At 37.2% G+C, this 21,686-nt stretch overlaps 1 protein-coding gene across 43 annotated transcripts in view; it reads left to right on the forward strand.

Moving 5' to 3' along the window:
* INVS (inversin) overlaps positions 1-21,686 on the forward strand; it is a 160,290-nt gene that overhangs the window by 34,790 nt on the left and 103,814 nt on the right. For 9 of the 43 annotated variants that reach the window (XR_014824692.1, XM_084991000.1, XM_084991095.1 and 6 more), the window contains one exon: positions 20,420-20,517. The exons of 26 other annotated variants lie outside the window; for them this stretch is intronic. Coding sequence is in view for 4 of the 17 variants with exons in the window: in XM_084990950.1 (XP_084847076.1) it covers positions 20,051-20,098 (48 nt within the window). In the remaining 13 variants the exon portion in view is untranslated. Of the gene's footprint in view, positions 1-20,033; positions 20,099-20,419; positions 20,518-21,686 lie in introns of all 43 variants that reach the window. 8 more of the 43 variants (XR_014824689.1, XM_084990979.1, XM_084990950.1 and 5 more) reach the window with 1 other exon arrangement.

Below are 21,686 nucleotides of genomic sequence, written 5' to 3' on the forward strand. Positions count from 1 at the left end.
TGAGAGCATGCTTGCTATTTATCAGGATGTCAGCTGGAAGGACACTGTAGGTGCTAGTGGAGTGAGGAGGAGGTCAGAGGTCAGGTAGGGCCAGTAGGATCTTTAAGAATTCTTTTTTTCCTCTGCATAAGAGAGGAAGGTTATTGAAGATTATGAGCACAGAAAATTTGATCTAGCTAGTGTGTTGAAGGGTTCATTCTAACTAGTGTGCTGAGGGGAAGACAATAAGAGATCCAAAAAGGGCAATATATTTAAGACTCTTTTAATCAACAGATTTTTCCTCTTTCTTTTTTTTTTTTTTTTTTTCCTTACAATTTGCTGTAATTGTGGCTTCTTTTTTTTAAAATTTTTTATTTTATTTTATTTTTTTGCTTTTAAGGGCCATACCCACAACACATGGAGGTTCCCCAGCTAGGGGTCGAATTGGAGTTACAGTTGCTGGCCTACACCACAGCCACAGAGATGCAGGATCCAAGCCGCATCTGTGACCTACACCTCACAACGACTCCAGATCCTTAACCCACTGAGCAAGGCCAGGGATCAAACCTGAAACCTCATGGTTCCTAGTCAGATTCATTTCTACTGTGCCACAACAGGAACTCCAGTTGTAGCTTAACTTCTACCCTAACTTGATATCTTGGTCTGGACTGGTCTAAGATTCTCTTAGTTTAGATTATGTTGATTCTCTCTCTGGGTGTAGTCAACTTGTTCCTCTTGTCTTCTGTAATCCCCTATGAATTAGTTATTGAATCTATAGGCTTCGTCTGATTCAGGTTCAGTTTTTTTTTTTTCTTTTGCTACACCACTTTATTTTTTTTTGTTGTTTTTTGTTTTTGTTTTTGTCTTTTAGGACCGCACCAGCGGCATATGGAAAGGTTTCCAGGCTAGAGGTCCAATCAGATCTGTAGCTGCTGGCCTATCCCATAGCCACAGAAATGCCAGATCCGCCGAGCTTCATCTGTGACCTACACCACAGCTCACAGCAACACCAGATGCTTAACCCACTGAGCGAGGCCAGGGATCGAACCCGCGTCCTCATGGATGCTAGTTGGATTTGTTAACCACTGAGCCATAACGGGAACTCCAACACCGCTTTATTGTTACAATATATTTCTCATCAGGAGACACATAATGTTTCATTGTCTCTATTTTTGTGATATTAGCAGTTATTCATGTTCAGTGCCCAAAGCCAGTTGTTTATTAGATGTTGCAAAACGCTGATATTCTAATTCTTCCATCCTTTCTACAGTTATTAGCTGGAATAATTCATTAAAGAGAAACAAACTCTTATTTGCTATTAGATTGCTCAGTAGTATAGTTCATATAGAAGAGGAAGAATAAATCCTTGATTCTTTCCCTTTATTTACCAGTTTTCAAAATAAGTTGACTTCCTGTGTCCTTCCCCATGATGACCAATTAATTATTTTCTTTTTTCCCTTTTAGTATCATTATGAACAAGGCATAGGATTCTTTAGTATCACTTTAATATATTTGCTATATCAATTCAGTGACATTATTATCCTTAATTGATATTCAAATTATTCCATCTTTGGTTGAGAGAAGTCCTTCAGGTTGATTCCTGGATCCTTTTGGCATGATCCTATTATTTGGTAGCTCCTTGCTATTTGCTATGACCAGATTTTCCAGGTATTTTTTGTTTCAGACCTGGAATCAGACATTTCTCCAAGGAATGATGGTTTCTTATAGCAGGAAAATGTATTTGGAGACCACAAGCTAAAGTCTAGCGGTGCTCATTGTTACTGGGCTGGTGATTATTTCTAAGCCGTTACGGTGCACAGTGCTTAGAAATTTTTTTTTTTTTTTTTAAGTTTCCTGGTGGTTCAGTGGGTTAAGGATCCACTGCTGTCACTGCTGTGGCATAGGTTCAGTCCCTGGCCCTGGAACTTCTACATGCCACCAGTGTGGCCAAAAATAAATAAATTTTAAGAAATAGAGTTTTACCACTTCCTATTGTAATTCAGGACTCAGGTTGGTTTTTTTGCTGTGGTTATTTTTTGTTTGGGACTGTATATTTCTTTTCCTTTACTTTTTTTTTTTTTTTTTACACTTACCCTCTTTTATCTTACATCTCTACTTCTTTTTCTTAGTCAGCTGAGAATGATAGAGCATCACATTGCATAGATGAAGAAAATGAGACTCGAAGAGTGATATTTCACTAAGTGGCAGAGCCAGGATTCAAACACAGATCTATCTGACTCCAAAGTCTTTGCCTAAATTCATCTTTAAAAAAATTTGACTTGACACTGCTCCCTTACTTCAAAGTCGAGCATTTTTAATAGAACTGCCAGGAATAGAATTCGATTCAACTAACATACATTGAGCACCCATTATCATGCAGAGTCCTGTTCTCTTGTGTAAGATTGATGTCCATCAGCACATCTTGTCAGCTTTGCATTCCAAAATGTTTCCAGAATTCAGCCACTTCTCAACACCCTATTTGCCACCATCCTGATAGTAACCATCAGCATTTGGATAGGATTAATGTAGTAGCCTTGCTTGGATTATTGTAGTGGCCTCCTAACTGGTCTCCTGGCTTCTGCTCTTGCCCCCTGCACACTATGGTCATCATGTCAGCCAGAACAATCCTTAAAACCTAAGTCAAATCATGTCACTCTTATACTTCAGACCCTCCAAGGGTTTTCCATCTCAGAGTAAAAGCCAAAGTATTTCCTGTGCATTATAAAGCCCTATATTTTGAATCTCCTGTTATCTATATGACTTAATTTTTAATCTTCCTCTCTTTCCTCTGAATAAGCCACTCTGGTTTCAGTGCGGTTCCTCTAAGAAGCAAAGAGTGCCCTTGCCTCAAGGTTTTGCATTTGCTCTTCCCTGTGCTGGGAATGCCATCCCATAAGTATCTCCGTGTTCAACTCTCTCACTTTCATTCAGGTCTTTATTCAACAGTCATTGTTTTAGTAAAGCCTTCCCTGGCTCTCCTATCTAATACCCCCTCACTTCACACATATTATTTTACCTACTCTCCTTTTTTTCCTTAGCACTTACCACCACACCACCTAAAATACTATGTGCTTTACTTATTTACCTAGTTTATTGCTTTTACCCCACTAGAATGTAAACTCCATGAAGTTGGGAACCTTTTTGGCCTGTTTTTTTCCCTTCTTTGTCCACATTTCCTTGAACAGTCCTTGAAACATGGTTGTTGCTCAAAAAATATTCATTGAATGAGTATACTTATGAAGTTACAGCTTTATTAGCTTTCCCAGGTGGCCTGGCATTTCCTATATTATGCACGTATTCTCAACTAAAAACCTATGATGATATTCCAGTTGTCTGATATTACACTATTTTTTTTAAAGGAAGAGTAGCTCTGCTTTGCTACTCTTTTGCTAGTCTTTTTCTCATACAACCCTCCACCCCCACCCCAATGGCCCCTGCTTGTTCTTCATAGAATACTTCCTCTCTTGGGACTGTATATTCCTTTTCCTTTCCTTTTTTTTTTTCCTTCTAGTTAAATAGCCACAGACTGTCCATTTAAGCTGACTCTTGTTGGAAAGTGAGTCAGTGCTGCCTAGTGGAGAGCAGAGACCTGAGCATTTGCATCTCCAGAATGTTTGTATTGACAAATGGCAGTCAGTTATTGACATTTATGTCCCTTGGTGATACTTCAATTGGCTTATCTTTGCTGGTCAAATGCCTTAATTGTTCTGGCCTTTAATTCAGTCAAAGTTGGAGCTAGAGCAGAGGGGAAAGAGAAGGAGCAAGCCTAACAGAACATCAAGCTTGAGCTGGGAGGCTGCTGGCAACGATCAGCCTGTCATAATGTTATGATTTGTTCATTTTTATACCATTTATTAGCCTTTACTTGTTGTGCCATTTGGCCTCCAGGGCAGATAAAGTGCTGTCTAATTTGGTAGGTTTGCTTCTGTCAGAGCAGCCTCGACAGGGAAGGTGTTAGCTGCGGTGACAAATAATCAATAGCTGTCGTTGTCATGAGGAACGTGAGCAGTTGGGCCTTTCATCTGGAGGATTAGAGGTCTAATTGGATTGAGAATAGGGAGGGTGGGCTGTTGGGTAACCCTGTCAGCCTTGTGAAGCTGTCAAATGTCGGCCTTATTCATGGTGAAGGGAATAAGGAACCCTGTGCTTTCCGAATTCAGGAGGAAGGCATGTGAAAGCCCTTTATACAAAGGAGCAGATCCTGAAGTCGACTCAATTAATATATGCTCCCTTTTTATTTAATTATACATCCCTTTGGATAAGAAATCTATGTAACTTTAAATGATAGCTTCAAGTCTGGATGTACAAAACACACACACATACACAATACAAATCTAGACTGGTTCTCTTTGTCTCTGGTCATGCTAGAAGGTAAACTGCTTAAATGGAGATTTAAAATGAAACTATAGGGGAGAAATTGCATAAATTGTCATTTCATTGTCAGAACTAACAAGCAATAAGCATTTTTAACTATTATTAAAGAAAATAACAGACATTAAAAGGATAGATGAGTTAATAATGAAGTGTGGATATTTGACAGTCTTTTTCCCCCATATTCATTTAGAAATGTGACTCCATTTAAAACAAAATCTTTCATTTGCTCCTACATGAACTACCCAAAGAATGAAAAATTATGCATTGGCTAAGTTGTTTGTTCAAAAGGATGCACAGTTCTTTATTGCTTAGCAAATTAGAACAAGTGACAGGATTGGATTTAAATGATATCAATGCTATCATATCAAATTCAGGCTCAAAATCTCTTCCATACCACTACATACCTATGCTATTTTCCTATACTCCTGTATACTTATGTTATAATGCATTTGTAGTATGAATGGGGAAGTTGTCTGGAAAAAGTGAGTTGAGTTAATTCTCTAATGTACAGTGATCTTAATATTACCTCTTCAAGGCGAAGTGGATGATTTTAAATTTCAGTAAATTCTATGGAACAAACTTAACAATAATAAATGCTAAATACAGTGTTGTGAACAAAATTTATGTTTCTTTATATGTACATTCTCTATGCACAAATTAAATTTAGTGCATTTTTGCCATCCAAAGTATATATAATTTTTAAGTGCTCTAACAATATACTAGGTACTGAGAGCATTTGTAAGCATCGTTTATACAGTACATCTTCATGAAAACCTGGAATAAAGGTGAATTGACAGTAATGTCAAGAGTGTGTGGATAGGCATTCCTAGGTTATGGATTGTGTATTTAGCCCATGTCTATAACTTCATGGTTTCTTTTCGATAGTCATTCAAAGTTCTGGTAACCAACTCGAAGTGACTCAAAAAAATATTCCAAAGAACTGAACTCTATTTCCAAAGAAAATATTCCAAGAACTGAAAAGAAAGCAATATTCCAAAGAACTGAATGATATTCCAAAGACACTGGATGGATGGACACTGTGACCTCATTTGGCCCTTCAAACACTGAGATCCATTATCATTACAAATAATTCATTAAGTTCTTCCTATGTGAGTATTAGCTTGAAAATTCTATTATTTTACTCACTTTATAGTCCCTCGTGTAGATTAGCAAAATTCTCAATACTGCTAAGTATTTAGAATTGTTATCTAAAGTACTTCCTAGCTTGATCTAAGCTAGGGAAATTCCACATTTCAATACAACTCATCAAAGTTGCAGAAATCTCTCAGATTTCATGCAGTTCTTCTAGAGTTGCATCTCTGAAAGAATAATGGTGACCACATTTTCTTAAGCAAAATTGCTCACAGGAAATGGTAGAGGAAAACTTGATATCCTTGCCAAAGAAATCCAGTGTTTAAGTAGCTAGATTCATATTACGGTGTTTGATCAAAACATACTGTCTGAGACCTATAAGCAGAGCCTTTGCTCTTGAGGTCACATTAGAATAGCTGCTTTGTAACTCCTTATATTCTTTTTCATTCATTCATTTAACAAATATGTATGCAAAAGCCACTATGCTAAATTTTGAAAATGCAACCATTTTGTATTATGAACAGGGCATAATCCTGCCCTCAAGGACTTCATAGTTTAATGGGGAAAAGAGACAAGACAAATGGTAATTAAACTATAGTCATGATGTAGCAGGTTGGGGGTCCCACTTTGCCACAGCTGTGGCATAGGTGGCTCAGATTCAATCCCTGGCTCAGGAATTTCCATATACTGCAGGTGCTGCCAGAAAAGAAAACAAAAAACCCAAAAAAACTATAGTATTCTTGTATTAATCCATAGAAAAGAAGTAAGGGATATTGTGGAGAAAAGTAAGAGGGGCACCTAAACCACACTGGGATGTGTGGTCTGGAATGGCTGCCTTAAAAAGACAGCATCTATACTAAGTGAAGAGGGAAAAGAGGTGGGAAGGCCACTCCAAGAATACCTTGGAGTGTTCCTATAATACTCTCAAGGAGAGTAAAAAATATATAGTTTCATTTGTTTGTATCATTGATTATGAGGTATAAAATATGGAGCAATGATATTGGACAAGTAAAATGGGGTCAAACCATAAAAGGTCCTACATGGAGAACAGTGAAAGGATTTGAAATTTTAATGAAGGGTTATATTTAAAACTTGAAAATTGATTATAGTAGGCAGAAGGAAAGAAATTTGCAGCTAACTCACCAATGCCTTCTGATCACCAAGTTCAAATACGTTTCCTAAGTCCTCATCTTCCATGACTTCATTGGTAGATTTGACCTTCCTTATAATAAATCCTCCCCACAAATTTCTTTCTTTTTCCTAAATTATATTACCTGTAACCATGGCGAAAGTATTGAACTAGATGTGGAAGTCAGAAAACTTAAGTTCCTGACTTATGTTCTGCTTCTTTCTAAGTGATTTGGCACAAGTTTTAAGTATAAATGCTCTGGGCTGCTGTTTCATGTTCTTTAAATTTGTGGTAATACTGATCTCAAAAGGTTCTATTGGGGGTTAAATAAATTCATAGATTTGTATGGAACTTTTGTTTCTATTAAGGGACATATAGTCTGGAGAGCCCTGACTTGGATTCCAAAACGATAAGCCTGTTGAGTAAAGAAAAATGTGTATTCAAGCAGATTAAATGAGTCACTTTGAAGCTAAAACTAAGAAGCAAAAACAAAGACAATCAAGTAACAGTTCTGAGAATATCACTGGATCTTCTCTTATGGACCTTAGCACTTTTTATTCTGTATTATGATTATTCATGAATAAATACATTCCTAGTGTTCTTTAAGCTTATGAAGTACAAAGTCTTATCAGATTTATCTTTATATCCCCGTGCAATTAATTGCACAGAATAGGTGTTACATAAATATTTGTGGGTTTGGAGGAATGAAACAATGAATTCTTGCCCTAGTATTGTCAAAATTTGTTCTGGATACAGTTTCATATCCAACATCCTTGAATCTGTTTTTTCTCTCATTTTCAGTTTTACAGAGATATTAAAAACAGCATTTACTCTATAAAAGCTTTTGTTGTCCAAACTTTGGAATTTGTTAACAAAATATAGCATTTGACTTAACAGTGAGGAAAGACGGAAGCTTGACACTGACTTCACCAGCTTGGACAATGAAAACTCAGAGAAGTTGTGTAACCCAGCTTGTTATAGGGGTTCAGCAGGAGGAAGTGTTGAATTATGTAAAGATTATAGTGAATCTCTAATCAAGGCTCACTCTTGTCAGAACAAGATCCAAAATGAAATAGCCAAGTGATGCTTACAAGGATGGATGAGACTACCTAAATACTTCTTTCATCTTCAGGATCAGTACAGTAGTTCTCAACTATCTAGAGGGTTTCGGTTTTTTGTTTTTGTTTTGGTAGGTGGAAATCCCCAGACCAAGGATTGGAACTGCACTGCAGTTGCAACCTGCGCCACAGCTGCAACAAAACCAGATCCTTAACCCACTGCACCACAAGGGAAATTCCTAGAGAGTTTTTAAAAAAATAACAACGCCTTGGGTATTCTCGTTGGTGGCTCAGTGGGTTAAGAATGAACTAGAGGAGTTCCCATCGTGGCACAGTGGTTAACAAATCCGACTAGGAACCATGAGGTTGCGGGTTCGATCCCTGCCCTTGCTCAGTGGGTTAACGATCCGGCGTTGCCGTGAGCTGTGGTGTAGGTTGCAGACGCGGCTTGGATCCCACGTTGCTGTGGCTCTGGCGTAGGCTGGGGGCTGCGGCTCCGATTCGACCCCTAGCCTGGGACCCTCCATATGCCATGGGAGCAGCCCAAAGAAATAGCAAAAAGACAAAAAAAACAAACAAAAAAAAAAAAAAAACAAAAAAAGGAGTTCCCGTCGTGGCGCAGTGGTTAACGAATCCGACTAGGAACCATGAGGTTGCGGGTTCGGTCCCTGCCCTTGCTCAGTGGGTTAACGATCCGGCGTTGCCGTGAGCTGTGGTGTAGGTTGCAGACGCGGCTCGGATCCCGTGTTGCTGTGGCTCTGGCGTAGGCTGGTGGCTACAGCTCCAATTCAACCCCTAGCCTGGGAACCTCCATATGCCGCGGGAGCGGCCCAAGAAACAGCAACAACAACAAAAACAAAAAGACAAAAGACAAAAAAAAAAAAAAAAAAAAAGAATGAACTAGAATCCAAACCAAGCAGGAGGCATAACTCTCCCAGACTTCAAGAAATACTACAAAGCCACAGTCATCAAAACAGTTTGGTACTGGTATCAAAACAGACAGACAGACCAATGGAACCAAATAGAGAACCCGGAAATAAACCCTGACACCTATGGTCAATTAATCTTTGACAAGGGAGACAAGAACATAAAATGGGAAAAAGAAAGTCTGTTCAGCAAGCATTGCTGGGAAACCTGGACAGCTGCATGCAAAGCAATGAAACTAGAACACACCCTCACACCATGCACAAAAATAAACTCCAAATGGCTGAAAGACTTAAATATACGACAGGACACCATCAAACTCCTAGAAGAGAACATAGCCAAAACACTCTCTGACATCAACATCATGAATATTTTCTCAGGTCAGTCTCTCAAAGCAATAGAAATTAGAGCAAAAATAAACCCATGGGATCTCATCAAACTGACAAGCTTTTGCACAGCAAAGGAAACCCAAAAGAAAACAAAAAGACAACTTTCAGAATGGGAGAAAATAGTTTCAAATGATGCAACGGACAAGGGCTTAATCTCTAGAATATATAAACAACTTATACAACCCAACAGCAAAAAAGCCAATCAATCAATGGAAAAAGGGCAAAAGACCTGAAGAGACTGTTCTCCAAGGAAGATATACAGATGGTCAACAAACACATGAAAAAATGCTCAACATCGCTGATTATAAGAGAAATGCAAATCAAAACTACCATGAGATACCACCTCACACCAGTCAGCATGGCCATCATTCAGAAGTCCACAAATAACAAGTGCTGAAGGAGCTGTGGAGAAAAGGGAACCCTCCTGCACTGTTGGTGTGAATTTAAACTGGTACAGCCACTATGGAGAACAGTTTGGAGATACCTTAGAAATCTATACATAGAACTTCCACATGACCCCGCAATCCCACTCTTGGGCATCTATCCGGACAAAACTCTACTTAAAAGAGACACATGCACCCGCATGTTCATTGCAGCACTATTCACAATAGCCAGGACATGGAAACAACCCAAATGTCCATCGACAGATGATTGGATTCGGAAGAGGTGGTATATATACACAATGGAATACTACTCAGCCATAAAAAAGAATGACATCATGCCATTTGCAGCAACATGGATGGAACTAGAGAATCTCATCCTGAGTGAAATGAGCCAGAAAGACAAAGACAAATACCATATGATATCACTTATAACTAGAATCTAATATCCAGCACAAATGAACATCTCCTCAGAAAAGAAAATCATGGGCTTGGAGAAGAGACTTGTGGCTGCCTGATGGGAGGGGGAGAGAGTGGGAGGGATCGGGAGCTTGGGCTTATCAGACACAACTTAGAATAGATTTACAAGGAGATCCTGCTGAATAGCATTGAGAACTTTGTCTAGATACTCATGTTGCAACAGCACAAAGGGTGGGGAAAAAATGTAATTGTAATGTATACATGTAAGGATAACTTGATCCCCTTGCTGTACAGTGGGAAAATAAAAAAATTTTAAAAATTAAAAAAAAAAGAATGAACTAGAATCCATGAAGATGCAGGTTCGAACCCTGGCCTCTCTCAGTGGGTTAAGGATCCAGCATTGCTGAAAGCTGCAGCATAGGTCACAGATGTGGCTCAGATCCAGCATTGCTGTGGCTGTGGCATAGGCCAACAGCTGCAGCTCCAATTCGACCCCCTAGGGTGGGAACTAACATGCCACAGGTGTGGCCCTAAAAAGAAAAAAAAATAGTAATAACAATGCCGTCTGTTGATGATGTGGCTCATTTTGGATCATCCCTCCAACAAATTTTATTTTAAAACTCTGGACAATATATAAAAACAACTATAGGGGAGAACTGAAGAGTGAACAGAAACCAGCAAAACTTGGAGAGGAATAAACTCTTGTAATAAGAGAAGACAAGGACAGCCTTAGGTGGGTTTCCACTTTTATCGGAGCCTAGTCATTTCTTCAAGGAGGAGGAAAATTGAATAGAAGTCTGCACTGTTACTTGTGAGGAATCAGAGGACAGCTTTTGGAGCCATGGCTCCAAGTCAAGAAAGATATATGAACCAAAGGTACCCACAGAAGTAAAGCCCCAAATTCTACATAGAAACTGCCCCTATCTCCACCTGACCTCTTACCAAAACATACATTGGGAATCTAAAACTAAAATAACTCATCAGTTTTAGCTGCTGCCTGCCTATGCAGGAAAAACAGTTTGGAGTTTGTGTTCAACCAAGTTAACTGCCTGCTAAAACAGCAAGAAAAATCAGCATAGGCATAACTTGAAGATACCACAAGTTCGGTTCCAGAACACTGCAAGAAAAGTGAATGTCATAATAAAACAAGTCACATGAATTTTTGGATTTCCCAGTGTATATAAAAGTTATGTTTTCACTATACCATAGTCTGTTAAGTGTGCAATAGCATTATGTCTTAAAAAATATACATATCTGAACAAAAATCACTTGCCAGCTGAAAATATTAATTGACCACAAGGATTGCCATGAACCTTAAATTTTTTAAAAAATATAATATCTGCTAACCACAATAAAATAAAACACAATAAAATGATTTATGTCTATAATTTTTAATGTAACATACAGAATCCAGAGTCTCACTTAGAATGTCCAAAATATTATCCAAAATTACTAGACATGTGGACAAATGGAGAACTGTGATCTCTGCTCAGGAAGAGTTCCCTGGTGGCCTGTTGGTTAAGGATCCAGAGTTGTCACTATTGTGGTTAGGGTTTGATCCCTGGCCCATGAACTTCCACATGCCACAGATATGGCCAAAAACAAAAACAAATAAACAAAACAAGCAAAAAAACATATTCAAGTGAAAAGGAAATCTTGGGGAACAACCCGGGGTGATCCATATGTTGTAATTAGAAGATGAAATTTTAAAGCAAGTACTTTAACTCTGCTCAAGGATGCAAAGAAAAGAAAAGAAAGAAAAACATACTCATAATGAATAAACACATAGAAAGTAGAAACTGCAAAGCAGAACTAAATAGAAATTCTAGAACTGAAAAATATGTAAACTAAAATTTCACTGAAAGAGCTTATCAGTAGATTGGAGATGACAAAAGAGTCAGTAGACTTGAAGATAGATCAATATAATTGATATTATGCAATGTTTATAAGATCTTAAAAAAGAGATGAATGTATTAAGAAAAAAAGTGTCTCACTGATTTGTAGGACAATATTGAAAGATCTAACATACATATTTATTATAAGATTATCAGGAGTTCCTGTCATGGCTGAGCAGAAACGAGTCTGACTAGTATCCATGAGGGTGCATGTTGGATCCCTGGTCTCAGTAGGTTGAGGATCCGGTGTTGCTGTGAGCTGTGGTGTAGGTCACAGATGCCACTCTGATCTGGCGTTGCTGTGGCTGTGGCGTAGTCCGGTGGCTACAGCTCTGATTTGACCCTGTAGCCCGGGAATCTCCATATGTGCAGGTGCGGCCCTAAAAAGCAATAAAAAATAAAATAAAAAAAGGGAGAAAGAGAGAAATTATCAGAAGGTAAGGAGAGAGGAAATGGAACAGAAAAATGATTAAGAAAATGATGATGAAAACTTTCCCAAACTTGGTGAAAGTCATAAACATCAACCTAGAATTCAATATGTTGTAAAACTATCTTTCCATATTAAAATTAAAATAAGGACAAAAACCAAGAGAATTTATCTCAAACAAACCTACATTATAAGAAATACTAAAGGAAGTACTTCAGGCTAAAAGGAAAGTATACCAGATGGAAACTCATAGTGTTCCTACCATGCCATCTACTATTAAAACCAAATTTTGAGTCAGCTGGCCAGGGAGAAATTATCATAAAGGTTTAGCCCTTGTGTCATAAAACAAGGTGAAGAAGAGTTGATTTGGAATTGTAAGGCAAATAATTGATAATTGCTACAATGATAGAGGAATTTTTTTTTTCATTTTGGCTTTTTGAGGCCACACTCGGCACATGGAGGTTTCCAGACTAGGCATCCAATTGGAGCTACAGCTGCCAGCCAAACCACAGCCACAGCAACTCTTGATCCGAGCCCAGTCTGTGACCTACACCACAGCCACAGCAACACCAGATCCTTAACCCACTGAGAGAGGCCAGGGATTGAACGCACAACCTCATAGTTCCTAGTTGGATTCATTTCCACTGCGCCACCACAGGAACTCCGAGGAAATTTATTTTGATTCTAGTTTGCTGAGAATGTATACCAAGAGTGGGTGTTGAATATTGTCAAATCTTTTCCTACATTTGTTGGAATAATCATATGATTGTTCTCCTTTACTTAATTAATTTTGCTCATTATATCAAATGAGTTTTAAATGTAAACCCAATCTTGCATTCCTGGAATTAAGTCCTACTTGGTCATGAAGTATCATGCTTTTTATACCTTGCTCAATTTAATTTGCTGATATTTTGAGGATTTTTGCAACAGTGTTAATAAGAAATATTTGATCTATAGTTTAGTTTTCTTATGTCTTTGTCAAATTTCAGTATCAGGATTATGCAGGCTTCATAAAATAAGTTAGTAACTGTTTCATCCTCCATTAGTATTTAAAGACTTGAGTGAGATTATTATTTCTTCCTTAAATTTTTTATAGAATTCACCAATGAAAACACTTAGACCTGCAGGTTTTCATCCTTCCTATTTTGGGTAGGAAGGTTTTTTTGATAGCAAATCTAATTTCTTTAATAGATTTAGGCTCTTCAGATTTTATATTTCTTCTGTGCCCCTTTTGATACCTCGTCTTTTTTCATCTAAGTGGTCAGATGGATTTATTGGAATGTAGTTCTCTATTTTTCCCTATTATCCTTTCAATATTTATAAGATCTGTAGTGAAATCCCCTCTTTCATTCCTGATGTGGTAGGTAGAATATTAACTCCCTGAATATGTTCATTTCCTAGTCCTTAGAACTTGTGAATATGTTACCTTAAAGGCAGAAGGGACTTGGAAGATGTCATTAAGATTCTCTATCATGGGAGTTTATCCTGTGTTATTCAGGTGGGGCCAATATAATCAAAAGATTCTTTATAAGGGAAAAAGGAAAACAAGAGAATTAGCAATGGATATGTGATGACAGAAGCTGAGATTGGAGTGATGTGATTGTTGACTGGAAGGAGACCACTTGCCAAGGAAAATGGACAACCTCTGGAATCTGGGAAAGGCAAGAAAACAGTCTCTTCCCTAGAGCCTCCAGAAGGAATGCAGCTCTGCCTGCATTTTGACTTTAGGCCAATGAGACCCTTATTAGACTTCTGACCTACAAAATTGTCCTCTAAGAAATTTGTGTCATTTTAAGCACCTAAGTTTGTTATAATAATTAGATTTATGTTATTCATATTGGCAAAGATATCATAGAAGTGATGCTGTGTTCTCATAGAATCCTATCAGGTGTCATACAGTTTTTATTTTTCCCATTCTGGTGTTGTTCACCTGCTTGCTTGATTAAGATGGGTTTTGCTTTTCTCCAGTGTAGAGGTATTCTTTTATCTTTGTAATTAATAAACATGTTGGGGAGAGGTTCTTTGAAAATATGTAAATATCTTATTGTATAATAATATTCTTTTTTCATTTTTTAAATTTTATTGAAATACGGTTGATTTATAGTGTTGTGATAATATCTGCTGTACAACAGAGTGATTCGGTTAAACATATACACACATCCATTCATTTTCAGATTCTTCTTCCATATAGACCATCACAGAATATCGGGTGGAGTTCCCTGTGCTAAGGATTTTTGGGGTTTTTTTGTGGGGTGCACTCGTCTGCAGCATATGGAAGTTCCCAGGCTAGGGATCACATCAGACCTACACCACAGCCTCAGCAATGTAGGATCCAAGCCACGTCTAAGACTTAAACCACAACTCATGGCAACGCCAGATCCTTAACCCGCTGAGTGAGGCCAGGGATCAACACGCTTCCTCATGGATGCTAGTCGGGTTCGTTAATTGCTGAGCCATGACGGGAACTCCTAGTTTTTTATTCATAGTACAGCAAGCAGCATTGATTCTCCTTGCCCCCAATTCCTGTAGGAGTGATACAGCAGCAGGTCCAGGTAGGTGCTGCACAGGCTGTGAAACTGTGTCAAACTTGAGGAAACTTGAGCTTAGAAATGTTACATTAGGAATGTGAGCACACCTGCCCAACCTTTGCCTCCAAGCCAGACATTATCTTTATTGTCCTGGTCTGCAAACAAATTCATCCTCTAACCTGAAAGGAGATACTATCTCTAGCTTTCAAGGCCACTTACTTTGCAGACATCCTTGAAAAGATAGTCTAACTAGACAGCACTATGGAGAGTCACCTCCAAAAAGTCCGAAGACAAAACAGACTTACCTTAGGTTGAACTTTGAGAGTGATTTCAGAGATAATAGAAGTGTGTTCATCTGTTTCCCCATGTCCTTTTATCCTTCTCCTTTCCATCTGCAAAGGAAAAAAGAAATCTCAACCACATGCTCATTATAGGCTTACATTTCCACAGTAGATTTTCAGTCCTTCATCCCACAATAAGATATAAGGCTAAAAATTAGAATTACCTTGGAAGTCTTGCACTTACACTCATTTACACTAAATTGGAAAGATGTTTATAAATAGCAATTTAGTAATACTTTGAAACGCTATCCAAAGAAATTGAGTTAGGTTTGATTGGAGGAAGAAGAAATTAGGAGGATATATTTTGATTCTAGCTATAAGGCTTTATACCCAAGAGAAGACAAATGGGCCTATACTTTATGAGGATATTTTTCTTACAAGACAGTGTCAGTATACTGAGTGTCCCTTATAAAGAAGTCAGGCCATAAGGGCTTCTCAGGTGGGAGCAATCATCAAGGGAAGCTTTTATGGCACATTTCAGTTTCTAGTGTTTATCTTCCTAGGTACTGAGGAGCATTTATTACAGCAGCTTTTGTTTCTGACTTTCTGATGCAGCTACAGACTTGCATTGAAGTTAATACTGAAGTCATAGCAATAGCTTCACTTTGTTCAGGGAGTCATTCCTTGAAGCCTAGGTAGGGTCCTTCTGATTATTTTATAGGCCCATATACCCCTGTATTAAAAATCCTTTCTGCATAAAATACCCTAAATAGCTGTTTCCTATACTGAGTATTGCTAATACATAGAGGATTTGAAATTTCAGGTGGGCCTTAATGACAATGTCAACCTTAGACAAGGATTGGGAATGGGGGATAGAATTTCAGGTAGAAGGAATAGAGTGAGCAAAGATTGAATGGCAGAAATGGCCAGAGCACTTTTTTTTTTTTTTTTTTTTTTTTTTTTTAGGAACAAGGAAGGAAGTTGATTATAGAAGAAAATGGGAGATAGATTAGTTTCCTATCATACAAACATTTTTCTTTCCTATCACCTCCTATTTTCTTTCCCTTTCCTTATTCCCCTCCCTCCCTCCCTTCCTTCCTTTCTTTCCTTCCATTCTTTCCTTCCCTATTTTACTTGTTTATAAAGGTTTACTGTAAACCTTTCAATTTGGTGGCCTTTAGCATTCAAGTTTCTGCTGCATATCCAAAGTTTGTCCTTTCCATTGAATATTCCACTGTTAGGTCAGCAAAGTCAGTTTTGAACCTGGTTCTGTTACTGAGCAGACTCATTCATAAATTTCGTCTCCTTGGACTAACTAGATTTATTATGGGCTACCAGAAATCCTCTTCAGATGAGCATGACTGCACTTGGAAGCTCTGAGCTTTCCAGCCCTGTTTATTGCCACCTCTTCTAACCAGAGCAATATCTCTTATCCATTGGCAGAGGCGAGTTACGGATATGGTTGGGAGTTTGAGCATGAAAGTAATGTGATAGGCTTGAAGAGGGTGAATGCAAGGTATGTTGGAGATAATAAGATAGGTATTTCAAAATAACTCTAGACAAATTGTATCATGTAAGGTACAAAACATAATGTTTAGTATCCATAGCACTTAGTGAGCCACTGTGAAGAACATACTGATTACTTCTGATAAAGTAGGTTGAAAGGAGACTTAATTAGAAATAATCTCTGCTTCAAGTATTTGGGGGGGTATTAGGGTGATTTTTTGGAATTTTGTTTTCTGACACATTTTCTGACATTTATTCTCAGTATTTTATGTTACCCATTACCCAGTAGCTTGATTTTTATTGTTGATAACTACAGTCTCAAGTAACTTTCTTTTTGTCTTTGTGAGAGGTTTTTTTGCTCCAAGCATATTTCCCAAGTTTATTCTAGCTAAGAAAAATGAGGGCAGTTATTAAACTGCTCTGTTTCTTATGTTTTAAAAAAAAGTTATAAAAGCTCAAAAGGACCTGAAAAATCACTATGTACAGCAATTCCCAAAGCTTCTTCCTTAGGACAATGTTCTCATGAAATGTTGTAAGAAAAATGGGTCCTATGGTCAAATAAGTTTGGGAAATACTGCCTGCTCCTTCTTGGAAATTCACAATGCACATTAGCATCTTAAAGTCTCTGAAAAGTCCTACAGTAAAGAAACCTATGTGTTGTTTTTTTTTTTCAATCCAGGATTTCTTTCTTTCTCTCTCTCCCTTTCATTCATTCTTTCCTTTTTTTTTTTTTTTTTTTTTTTTTTTTTTTTGTCTTTTTAGGGCCATACTACAAGCATATGGAAGTTCCCAGACTAGGGGTCAAATCCGAGCTGCAGCTGCCGGCCTACACCACAGCCACAGCAATCTGGACCCGAGCCACATCTGTGACCTACATCATAGCTCATGGCAATGCCAGATCCTTAACCCACTGAGCAAGGCCAGGGATCAAACCCGCATCCTAATGGGTTCATTACCACTGAGCCACATTGGGAACTACTCCAGGATTTTTCATAATCAGTTGATCTCAGCTTTTTTTAAAAGCATAAACTAATAGCATATCAAGGAACTGGTCAAACACTTTTGTAAATACTAGTCTGTAATTGAATTGAATTCCTTTCTTTCACAGTTGAAGAAACTGGGGCCTGAAAAGTTGTCTTAATCATCACATCCAAAAACAATGCCAAAGTAGATGATAGATAATGATATGCTCATTTTCAGGTAACTAGTTAGAGTCAGGAACAAAACTCAGACGTCCTGACCTATATCTATAGCATTTAATAATGATAATGCATTTAAACTTATATTTGCTACTGTTTAAGCTGGTGATAATTAAAATCACATCTTATTGCTATAAATGTTACATGCTAGCTAAGAAGGCAAACTAAAAAGTAGTTTGCTGATGTTTTAAATAGTTTTAGACTATAGCTCTCTGTCTCTTAACAATGTCAAATGTTGGTCCCTTGAAATTAGTTAGAGAACTCTGGGTTTTGAAAAAACAGTACAAGTCTGTCTAAAGCCATCTGAAAGGGGAATTTTCTGAAGCTCTTTCTATTCCCATGATTCTCACAAAATTCTCCAATTCATTCTAGTATAGAAAGTAATGGATCTTCCCTTTAAGAAGTGCTAACCCCAAGGTGATCACAAAAGACAGATTTTTCCACCTCTAATCAGGTTTCTTCTTTTGCTTTGCTATATATATTTTTAGCATGCTTGGTATCTTATCCCCAAGATGTTTCTTTTTTCATAAAATACTGTACAATACATAAAAAACACTCAGAATTTTTATTTTTCAGCACTCCATTTTGGCATGATAGTTTTTAGTCATTACCATACTTAACTAAGTCATACTTCGCTGTCATCAAAGAAGATATCTTAGAATTAAATTCTTGAATCGCCCTTGACCTTCTAGATTGTCAATCAATTTAAATTAGATAGTATCTCCCATCATCTTAAAAAAGATTATCTCTTACGAAGAACCTGCGACTATTAAGAAAGGGATGTGGGGTGAAGACAAAGCCCTGTATCTTTTGTTTTAGCATCAGAAATCTGTGACTAGTTTTTATTGCTGGAGATAAACAGGTATCATGAATGGTGTATGGGGGTTCACATTAGTATCAGAAGTTTTTATGGGTGCTCTCCTGGTTACTTAATGCAACCCTGTATATTGTGCTGTGTTTTCTCAGCTGCCTTTGTAAACACCGAAGCCTTAATAGATCATTTTGAAAGAAGCTACCATCCTGCCGCATTTGTTGGTAGCCTTCTTTCAGGTTTCTGACATATCCTTAATCTGATGCTCAGCCTTGTCATTTGGATCAATAGTAAACCAGATAAGATGTCTTCTACTTGCAAGGCTATGGCTATAAAAGGTATTTGAAAAATAAATTCACTTTTTATGTCCATGCCACAAACCTGGGGAGTACTAATTTGTCATTTGTCTCTCCATCTGTCTGTAAACAGTCAGTTAAATTGGTTATTGATGAGAATAAGGTGAATTATACTTGGAACGAGAGTAATATTGAAATAAACTTCATAGCAAATTTCTTAGATTCCTGTGAAAAGGTGATGTATCTTTTTTTAAAAGGTGGCATATCTTAACTTTAATTTCTATTTTATAACGAGCAATTTGTTTTATATTGTTTCTCTTCCAAATCATCAGTAATAATAATAATGATCCATTATAATTATGTTATACTTTACAAAGCACTTTATATTTATGATCTTATCCTCATAACCTTTATAACTACCCATTTATAATTTGTAATGCATTTGTTATTCATTTTAAAATACTTATCTAAGAGTTCCTGTCGTGGCTTAGCAATTAGCGAACCCAACTAGCATCCATGAGGATGCAGGTTCAGTCCCTGGCCTCTCTCAGTGGATTAAGGATCCGGCGTTACCATGAGCTGTGGTAGGTCACAGATGCAGCTTGGATCCTGCTTTACTGTGGCTCTGGTGTAGGCCGGCAGCTGTAGCTCCGATTGGACCCCTAACCTGGGAACCTCCATGTGCCACGGGTGTGGCCCTAAAAGACAAAAAGACCAAAAAAAAAAAAAAAAAAAAACTTATCTAGTACCTACTGTATATAAGGCGCTATGCTAGGCACTACAGATTCTACATACCAAAAAAAATGTTGGTAATAATATAAGAGGCTAGAATTGTAACATTTTAGTGTTAGAAGGAATCTCTGGAGTTCCTGTTCTCAGGAGTGATTAACGAACCCAACTAGCATCCATGAGGACGCGGGATCTATCCCTGGCCTTGCTTACTGGGTTAAGGATCTGGCGTTGCTGTGAGCTGTGGTGTAGGGTTGCAGACACAGCTTGGACCTGGCATTGCTATAGCTGTGGTATAGTCCTGAAGCTACAGCTCCAATTCGACCCCTAGCCTGGGAACCTCCACATGCCACAGGAGCAGCCCTAAAAGGACAAAAAGACAAAACAAAACAAAAAAGAAGGAATCCCAGAATTCATCTCCAAACTTATTATTTTACAGGAAACTAAACCATGACCAGTTAATGAATCACAGTCAACCAGCTATTTAGAGACATTATTTTTTTTTCTATTATATGATATAAATTGATAATCTTTCTAAAGTCAAGCCATAGTTTAATCCTTTTGAACCTGTGTTTCCTCATCTATGAAGTGACAATAATTCTGGCTTTCACAACAGGGGTATTGTGAATATTAATGAAGGTGAGATTATGGAAGATTTCAAAATTTAAATGCAATCTGAAGGTAAGAAACATTCCTTGTAGGTAAGAGACAGAGAAAGAGTGTATCAGAATGTAAACCATGGTTTTCTCAGGTTTGTGAGACTAAGAATGCTCATTGTTTTCTTTATATTTTTATTTATTTTTGAAATGTCTTTAATGAATATGCTATTATTTTTATAATGAAAATTAAGTTTTTTCTTTTCTTATTCTAACTTTGTATTTTGACATAATTTCAGATTTACAGAAAAGTTGCAGGAATTCTGCCCAAAATTCTCACGTACTCTTCAGCCACATTCCCCAGATGTGCACATTTAACCACATGTGCTTTATCCTTCTCTCTCAGTACATATGAATGTGAGACATTGTCTCCTGATCCATCTGGAAAAAGTTGAAGACGTGATACTCCTTTGCCCTCAAATATTTAGGGCATATTTTCTCTAAGTAAGGACATTCTCTTAAATAAACACAGTTCAATTATCAAAATTAGGCAATTAACACAAATACTATTAACTAGTACACTAACCATATTTGGATTTTGCCAATTGTCCCAATAATGTCATCTATATGAAAGAAAACCCAGGATCAAACATTTCATTCAATTCTTATATGTCTTTTTAGTCTTCATTAATCTACAGAAGTTCCTCAGTCCTAGTGTATGTGTGTTTGCATGCACATATTATATTATATTATATTATATTATATTATATTATATTATATTATATTATATATGATGTTATTATTCTAAGAGCACAGGCAAATTATATTGTCTTTCATTTTGGATTTGTCTGATGTTTCCTCATAATCTAGATTATACATTTTTGGTAAGAAAACCACAGGAATGCTGTCTTTGTGCGTTCTATCAGAAAGCACATAATATTATTTGTCCCATTACTGATGGTGTTAACTTGGATTTTTTGGATAAGGTGGCATCTACCAGTTTGCTCCACTGTAACCTTATATTTCTTTCTTTTATGATTAATAACTATTTTTGGAGAGCTAATTTTAAACTATGTAAACATCCTTTTAGTCTTCAAACCTTTACCCAGTAGTATTAGCTTCTGTCCATTACTCTTGAGTCAGTTATTATGATGGCTGCCAATGGGTAAAAGTTATTTTTAATAGCTACTTATTCCAGATATGAAATTAGATGTATAGTCTGATGGAAACTATAAAAAAGTCACCTTTTGAAGGATTGGAAGATATTGTACCAAAATGCTAACGAAGTTTATGTCAGGCGTAGGATAATGGAATTGTAGGTGATCTTTTTCTTATTGTCCCAATTTTCAATAATTTTCCAAATTTTTCAATATGTATCAAATATAGAATTCATAATTTTTCAGTGGCTTCTAAAATGTTTCTTTGTTTATTTCCAGTTGTTCTACCAAGAGCTTGAGGGAGATACTAAAATGTTGATTTAAGACTTGTGATGGCTTGAACTTAGCTGTGGCGAAAAGGATACCTATCCTGGGATAAGTGGCCAAATGGCAGAACTTAAATAACTTTTGATCTTAAAGTCTTTCTTCCCCACTCTAACCACTGAACATTAGCATTTTATTTTATTTATTTATTTATTTATTTATTTTACTAACTCAATTGCCTCTTCCTTAGTC

This window comes from Sus scrofa, chromosome 1 (assembly GCF_054392235.1).
Source record: "Sus scrofa isolate SSC_HxYL_T2T_F1_AM1 chromosome 1, Sscrofa_HxYL_maternal_Yorkshire_Landrace_v2.0, whole genome shotgun sequence".
Lineage (NCBI taxonomy): Eukaryota > Metazoa > Chordata > Mammalia > Artiodactyla > Suidae > Sus > Sus scrofa.